The sequence below is a fragment of the Genypterus blacodes genome, unplaced genomic scaffold, assembly GCF_046128005.1.
Source record: "Genypterus blacodes isolate CSIRO-AG114 ecotype Tasmania unplaced genomic scaffold, CSIRO-AGI_Gbla_v1 ptg000072l_1, whole genome shotgun sequence".
Classification (NCBI taxonomy): Eukaryota; Metazoa; Chordata; class Actinopteri; order Ophidiiformes; family Ophidiidae; genus Genypterus; species Genypterus blacodes.
The window spans coordinates 1,547,853-1,555,390 of record NW_027466882.1 but is presented as its reverse complement, the minus strand read 5'-3'; the positions used below and the strand labels follow the sequence as shown (position 1 = coordinate 1,555,390).

General features: G+C 40.3%; 1 protein-coding gene across 1 annotated transcript; it reads right to left on the bottom strand.

Annotated features, from left to right (window-relative positions):
• Positions 1 to 116: 116 nt before the first annotated feature.
• matcap2 (microtubule associated tyrosine carboxypeptidase 2) lies at positions 117 to 7,538 on the bottom strand. The gene is made up of 7 exons (XM_076157163.1): positions 7,439 to 7,538; positions 5,292 to 5,974; positions 4,285 to 4,428; positions 2,818 to 2,950; positions 2,127 to 2,432; positions 1,842 to 1,939; positions 117 to 1,405 (listed from the first exon to the last, which is right to left on the bottom strand). Exons 1-7 carry the CDS (start codon positions 7,461 to 7,463, stop codon positions 1,247 to 1,249), a joined length of 1,548 nt encoding a protein of 515 aa, XP_076013278.1. The 5' UTR covers positions 7,464 to 7,538; the 3' UTR covers positions 117 to 1,246.

Here is a 7,538-nt window from a genome sequence, read left to right as displayed (position 1 = left end):
AGGTAAACAAAGGCCAATACATAGTTACATTCAAACATGAATTCACACATGAATTTAAGTTCAATATCAAGGCTGAATTCTAATACAACTATTAAACTGGGAGCTGAAACTCCAGAGACGGATCAGACAGAGATCTGAAATGATCCAGGCAGAGGTAATAATGAATTGTGTGTTAAATAAAAAGTATTTTTATTAAAATGAACCCAGGTTAATGGCTTTCCATACACAACAGTGTGATATCAATCAAGTACATAATTCTGTATGTATAAAGTGCACAGGAGTAAAAACATGTTGTTATAAATGCATCCACCCAAAGCTTTTACATTTAATATTTATATATAAACATCACAAAAATCATTCATATAGAAAAATGTCACATATTGAACTTTATGACTCTTACAAACAACGAACAATACAAACAACTAGCAGTCAAATCACAACAAAATATATTTCGTAAAACATATATCTTCATTTTTATAAATTGCCTCAACAAAGTAACTACCCTCAAAATGTGTGATAGTGCAAATAAATAGTCACGTGGAGCTCACAGGCATCTCTACACCCTCACACAGTCTGCCAGCTCAAGGTCAACGTGCTGCAGTGAACAGTGCTGACAGCGCTGATGAAGCACTTCCTCTTCACTCTGCTGAGATTCAAATCATTATCTCAGTTGTGCACCATTCTTCACTCACCATCTTTGTCCTGAGTCATCTATGTTAAATCTGGAAAAACTGCACTCAGAAACAGCCACCACAGGTTATATGAATATCTGAGGAGAAAGGAGACGAAAATGCAAGAATGTGTTCATGTTGACAAGAGACAGAGGTGCAACAGGTCCAGTGTAAGACTCTTATCTCATAGGAGCAAGAAAAGAAATCATTTATATAAGTAAGAATAGCATGAGCCTTTAATAATATAATAATATTAAGATTTATACAGTATTTTTGGGGGATCTTAGTTAATAAGTTTATTTCTAATTATTAACATTTATCTAATTATGAGTCATATTCATGCAAAAAAAGTCCAGATGTTTTAGTCATGACTAAATGTATTTGCAACCAATTTAGTTTATCTAGAAAGTAATAATCATCCACTTATACACACTTGATTCACCTGATATATTTGAGAAGTTTTGCTCATTTAGTAAAATTAATAAATCAAGTCAATAATAAAGTTTTTTCAAGCGTGTCACAGCCCTTCAGTTGATCACGGTTTGGACGGGGTTGTGCAAAAGCAGAATCCGGGCTCAGACGATGACCCTGAGCTCTTTGTCGGTCAGCTGATTGACAGCCATGATTTTCTGCAGCTGCTCAGCATATTTGGCCCGGTCCTGCATGAAGTGCGGGATGCGAACGTTGTCCAGCTGACCAAGACCTTTCAGCCGATCCACATCCTCGAACGCCACCTGAGCACAGAGACGGGGACAAAATAGGTTGTGAAATTTTTTACACTTTGCGTCAGCATGTGTTTTCATTATCTGAATGCTTTCTATCCGTAATGCTATTCATTCTCATCCTCCTTCCTGGCTCTGGGGACGCTCTTCATCCATTTTAAAAAAAGTTACTCGTCAATTCTCTGTGTGGCCCTTCAGTGTCCACAATCCCTGGTATCTATTCAATCACACCTACCATTGAAAGTACCTTTATGGACAGAGCAAGTGGACTCAGGAAGAGGAGAAACTTGTGCCTCCACTATATGCGCTGCGTTTACACCTGAATATCTTGTGACAAAAGATCCAATCCGTATCTATGTGTGGTCACAATATGTTCTTGATATCTGGATAATGTGAATGCACGTCAGTGGAAGGTGTAAATGAAGCCATAGACGAGTGAAAGCCTCACCTTTCCTAGAGCCATCAGCAGTGGGAAGTTAATCTTTTCTCTGTATCTCAAGATCTTGATAATGCCATCAAGGTAAACCTGATCCTTATTGAAGCAGCCTGCAAAGGGAGAAGACAAAGAAAATGTCCAATTAGTGTCTAATAGTATGATAAACTGACTGAAATTCTATCTTTTAATGAATGTAAATATTGGTATAATCTGTGAGCTGCTAAACGTTTTTGATTCTAGTTTGCTGTCTTGTGACAAATAGCACATATGATGATGGTATTTCCTGTTGATACTGACCTGGCTGTGCTGTGTTGGTCTGGCCTCTCTTGGCACGAACACAATAGTCCCAGCGGGTGTTGGGGTCCTGGACAAAGTGTCCCAAATTGTCGAAGAGCTGGGAGAAGGACATTTGGCTGGCCTGGTAAACAGCGTAATAAAGCAAGGCAGCACGCCACAGAGAGGGGTCTCTCCTGAACAGGACGCTGTGGATGCTGGCGAGACCCTCCTCTGTGGGGTTCACAGGCTTCAGGTGGTGTTTTTTCCTCCCCGTGCTGCTGCTCCAGGGTTGCTGGTGGTTGTTTAGGCAACGGAAATAGTGTGTGCCTGTTGGGCAGAGAGGGAGACCACAACAAAAACACGTGTCAACATATAGATGTGTTCATGTTAAAGTTTAAGTCAATATTACTTCAAGTGGACTGGATCAAATCTTCACCAATATCAACCTTTAAGTAAATTCAACAAGACTGATTGAGTGTTTTCATATATCATATATCAATATAGTCATTATCCATCTGAGGTGATGGATAATTATTATAAAAGTAGTTTATAATAATAGTGATTGTATCATATTTGTTCCTGAACGGGAAACCTTGTGACATATTGCGCAACAATCTGCAGAGTCAAAATTAAACATCTAGTGGAAAATAACATGTCTGGGTGGAAGGGATCATTTAGAATGCAATGTGAGCTCCGCATGAAAGCTACACACCGATCTCGTGCCTCAGCATTCCCTCCAACCAGTACTCTCGGGCAGTGGAGATGTTGATGTTCAGTGTGTGTCTGCCGTTCACCGAAGTCATGGAGGCGCGGGACAGGAGGTCATCTGTCACATGGACCGCTATCTGTGTACACAGACAGCAGTGTTGCATAAATGCTGAAGACAAGACTACAGGCTTTCAGAAAGACTTACATTTAATTGGCAAATCAGAGTAGAAACCCGGTTCCAACTTTTTAACTCACAATTAAAAGCAACTTTTATAACTACTATGGCATTGTAACCTGACTCTTTTGCCTGAGATTTGTGTTTGTGCACAAATGCAAAGAGTAAATGAAAACTCTCATGAGTCTCTAACCTGTGTAACTCTCTCTACAGAATTAGTTACTGTGATTGCATAGAAAGCCATCATTAAAATCTGAGCCCTCTTTAGCCTCCATGCGCACATACAAAGGTTTCTGCGCATTTACATTTTGTAATTTCGAATAATACTGTGGCCTCCATGTTTGGATGACAATTGTTTATGTCTGGGAAAGCTTGTAGTTAGTGAGGTTAAGTTATTCTTTTGTGCAGGCGGGTCACTTCATGAGTGTGATTTGTTCAAAGATCAATGTGAACAGCACAGAATTGAGCACTAAGTCTGAATGTAGCTTCATGTTCAGTGGAACATCACTAACTGGCTCATATAATGTGTTATATAAACACAATTCCACACAAACAAGGAGACTTTTCCCTACAGCAGATTAACTTTGAAGGCCTGTTCCTGCTCTTATTATAGACACATCCACAGTGACGTTTCTGCAGATGGGTATGTAAGAGATGTAAGCGGCAATGACAGATTCAATTTATTTCACTTTTCTCCCAAAAATGGCCAATTATCGCCTCAGTGTCAACGTAAACACACAATCTGTCAATCATCAATTTAATGAGACAAAAAACAGGTAAATCAGGAAATGCTAGATATGAACATAATAAAACAACTAATATATAAAAAACTGTAATTTAGTGATGTTATTGGGAGGCAGTGGCTCAGTGGGTAGTGCTTCCGCTTGGGAACCGGAGGGTTGCCGGTTCGAGCCCCTGCCCAGGTGCCCCTGAGCAAGGCACCGAACCCTCAATTGCTCCCCCCTCTGCGAAGGGTGGTAATGTAATGTAAGTCACTTTGGATAAAAGCGTCTGCCAAATGCTCGTAATGTAATGTCAATGTAATGTTATTGTGCACAATCTCATTATGATGTAATCCAGACTTTCCATGACCTTTCCTTCTTTCATAAACCTCTGTACTTAACTTGCTGTGGGAAATGTAAGAAACTGTTTTGATGATCCACATTCCCCTCACACATCTTATAAGCTGTCTATACACCAATATATGGAAATAGAAAAAATAGAGAAAACAGAAACGGCAGCAAAAACCTGAGTGTGTACGTAAAGCAAATCCCCAGTGTCCTCCAGCTGTCTCACCTCCCCTATGCAGCCTTCCTTCTCCAGGTATTTCTTGACGTTGTACGAGATGCGGGCCCTGGTAAGGAGATCGCCGCCTGTGACCTCTTCAAACTTCTTGTAACTGCTGTACCGCTGTAAGGTGAGCTCCATGATGCGAACCGCCTGCGGGAGGGACGAAACACAGCTCGTCTGATAGCTGCGTCAATGCACCACTGACAGCAACTTGTTACCTTAATTTAGTCTGCTTGCAATTTTGGTTTGAACTGCATTCATTTGTGTTTTGACGATGAAATTACTACAAAGCAAACCCCGTGTGAATTGGCGTCAGACTACACAGGAGTAGGAATACACTTCCTGCACAGATCACTTTACTTACTTCCTCTATGCCTGTCCTACAACTTGTATACTTGTGTTACCTAAACAGTTTCCTCTTCTATCCAAACTTGAGCCTCATGTCATCATCCGATATTTTAGGATTATTTCCAGCTATTTCAAATAAACAGGATTTGGAACATATAATGTCTCAGTGTGGATAATTTAGTTTTATAAACGATCCTCCAACGTTTGTTAAGACTTTTTGAACCACTTCGGCCAAGCTTAGTCTGTGACCATGATGAGAATCCCCACTTCCTCTTGAACTAAACACTACATCCTGTTCCTGGCCTGATGATTAACAGCTTTGACACTTGAGTCTCTATGGTGACAAAATCCTACCTGGTCCCTGACATGTCAAGAGCCTAACACCAGCCATTTCATCATCTTTCTTTGAAACTAGTGACTCCTCGCACTTTGTTTTTAACAGTGTTAAAAACAAAACATTTTCAAGTTTCAGGTGTTTCTCTCTCCCCTTACAGACAGATGCAGACAGCCAGGTCAAACTCTCGCATAAGTAGGTCAGACTAGTTACATGGTTCTGAACAATCTGGAGCCGTAGTTAGCCTAGTTGTACTGTCTGGCACCCGTCGGGATTAATCGGTGCAGATAGTTTCTGCTGGTCAAATAAAGAATAAAGCAAAAATGCTCACCTGTGGGAGGAAGCGATCTGAGGCGTTGTTGTATCGTTCCAGGATGAGCTGAGGAACAGCGTGACTGTACTCAAACTGGGGATTGTAGGTGAAGTCAGATTTGAAAAACTTTGCTTTCTCCCTCTCAACATTGGATGGCTTGACGGCTGATAGGATGCAGAGTCTCTTGACATGTTCCGCTTCCCGCGCAACCGTCGCTTTGGGCAAAGGCGGGAGTTTAGTTTGGGGTGTGTAGAGGCTGCACACCTTCTTGAGTTGCGGAGGAGTGCGAGGGGACAGTGTCAGGCTGCTGCCCACAACTGTGATGTTCTGCTCTGGTTCTGGCTCAGGCTCTGGCTCAGGCTCTGGCTCTGGCTCTGGCTCTGGGAGAAAGGAGCATCCGTCTGAGGGGAAATCCTCAGACTGTACAGTTTCATCGCTCCCGTCCCGAGCTCTGGTGTTACTTTTCATACACGTGGAGGCCGATTTCACCGACATCTTTGGCCTCTTGAGTGTATACTGCTTTATTCTCTTCCCTTTCTTCTCAGTGTGCACCAGGACATTGAAACTGCTGGAGGTGAGGAGGTCTTTAAGGATAGTAGAGGTAATCTCCTCTAGGTATACATTGCTAAATCTCACTGGCATATCAGCAGAATTGAAGATGTACTTTTTGGACATTTCTACCTGTTGAGGGTGAAGTCTTTCTGCAAGAAATGAAAATGAGAATGCAATCAGGAGGTATACAACTGTGTACTATCTATTTTGAAATCCCCTCCCCATGTAGAATTCTCATAAGTAGCGAGACAGTGTAATCTTATCAAGGCAGGATAAAATTAGATCCAAGGCCAAGACAAACACTGAATATATTCTTATAGCTACTGGTGAGCTGTGTAATGAACTGATCTTTACAACTTTAACATGAGCACATTCTTCCATTTCTATTCAGTCATGATGATGTAATCTCATGTAGATGTATCTAATCTGACAGGTTTCCTGCACTGCATCATCACTTTTCTTCAACTGTTAAAAGAGGAAAGAATTCTCATCAGAACAAGAATGACATATAGACCAGGAATCAGACCGCAGGCTCCCAATGACCTGATCAACTCGGTACCACGCTCGCCATTCAAACAGGAACACTCAGGCAGGAAGAGTGCAGACCTATGACCTCATAGACTCACCAATGATTGGCAAATGAACTATTTTTTGTTTCATCTGCTTACTGGATGCAAAGTGTTCAGCCAACATATTAAACAGTATTACCTAATACATCCTCCAGAGAGTTCATGCACATCACAGTAAATGTTATGCTGTTCATTTGTAATATAAAATATGAAATGTGTGACTCTGTAAACAGTTTGTGTGGTGCATTGTGTCATTTATCTCCACAGTGTGAAGCATCTGTGGTTTTTGTTGGCTGGATCTATTCCTCCCTCTACTCCTGCCTGCTTAGAGGATGTTCCAATTTGTGTAAAACTGAAGAATAAGTTGCCTCATAATTATTTACTGTTCTGTAAAATTGCCATTCTCAAAAAAACATATTTAGCTTTATGTTTGACTGATCATCCTTATATCACCTTTTCAGAATGCCATCAAGGTTCATAAGGCACAGTGAGTGAATAATAACGTGAGTATACAGTAAAATAAGAATGCAATAATGAGTAATGTTTGTTTCTCTACAGTACGTTTATTTTATTAATGGTATATACAATAGTCAGTTTAAAATGACTCGATCACTGTACGTAACACAGCTGATTGCAAACAAAAGTTATTCTGCTCCATAACAATATCAGAGATACAGAGATATCAACCCTTAAAAACGACCCATTCTTTCACAAATGGGTTGTAAAGGCAGACTGCATGGCTCGGTGCTTGATTTTATACACCTGTGGCAATGGGACTGAATGAAACATCTGAATTCAATGATTAAGAGGTTTGTCCCAATACTTTTGTCCATATAGTGTATATATATACATATATTGCCATAAATCACGACAACAGACCTCTAGCATACAACACATTTTATTGATTTGAACATTACTACCATTGTTATATTTATTATTGTTATAGTAACCAGTATAGTAATTTGTTATTTGTTTATAGAATTATTAAATTAGCACGAAATTACAAATCATAATAAACAATCAAAACACAAGAGGCAACATTACCTGTGATGGTTATAGGCTTCAACATCCTCAGGACAGGGTAATTAATGTGTCAACACTCCCAGGGTAGATGTAGTTAGCTAGTGTTGAATGATCTGCAGTG

What these genes read in the sequence shown, in the direction of transcription:
- matcap2 (XM_076157163.1), bottom strand. Translation starts at nt 7,463, where the DNA reads ATGTTGAAGCCTATAACCATCACAG. An exon ending in AATGCTGAGGCACGAGATCG is followed by an intron (nt 2,433 to 2,817) that starts GTGTGTAGCTTT and finishes TCTGCCCAACAG; the next exon opens with GCACACACTATTTCCGTTGC. An exon ending in TGCTGATGGCTCTAGGAAAG is followed by an intron (nt 1,406 to 1,841) that starts GTGAGGCTTTCA and finishes CTCTGTGCTCAG; the next exon opens with GTGGCGTTCGAGGATGTGGA.